The following is a 314-nucleotide window of genomic DNA, read 5'->3' as shown; positions in this document are numbered from 1 at the left end:
TCTGGCAAGCTGCGTCTGCCTTGGTGGGTACGTGGCTGTGGGATGCCATGGCTCTCTGCTTGGTGGTAACCATTGTGGACCGGCAAGGCCTCAGCGCCCTTCCTGCGCGAACTGCCCTTCTTACGTGCCGCGCTTCGGGTCGCTCGCGCTCCCTGGGGGCTGCTTTTCTACCTGAGGGGATTAACCGACAGTCCTGTCCCCGCCCCCCGGTGAGTCATCGCTGACCGCCGGCAGGAGCTCACGTTTTCCTCGGTGAGGGGGGGCCGGGGCACCCTGTCTTTCCCTGCGCTTTTTGCCCTCTCGCTCGGTTTTTT

General features: G+C 64.0%; 1 protein-coding gene across 1 annotated transcript in view; it reads left to right on the top strand.

Annotated features, from left to right (window-relative positions):
* Positions 1 to 47: 47 nt before the first annotated feature.
* Positions 48 to 314, top strand: part of LOC104542667 (small conductance calcium-activated potassium channel protein 2-like) — a gene marked incomplete at its 3' end in the record, with an annotated part of 26,737 nt that continues 26,470 nt past the window's right edge. Inside the window, exon 1 of the mRNA XM_010187049.1 lies at positions 48 to 209. Within this exon, the coding sequence (XP_010185351.1) occupies positions 48 to 209 (162 nt within the window). The remainder of the gene's footprint in view (positions 210 to 314) is intronic.

Source organism: Mesitornis unicolor, unplaced genomic scaffold (genome assembly GCF_000695765.1).
Source record: "Mesitornis unicolor isolate BGI_N332 unplaced genomic scaffold, ASM69576v1 scaffold35866, whole genome shotgun sequence".
NCBI classification, from domain to species: domain Eukaryota; kingdom Metazoa; phylum Chordata; class Aves; order Mesitornithiformes; family Mesitornithidae; genus Mesitornis; species Mesitornis unicolor.
Note: the sequence above shows the minus strand (reverse complement) of the source record. Positions and strands in the feature narration are given on the sequence as shown.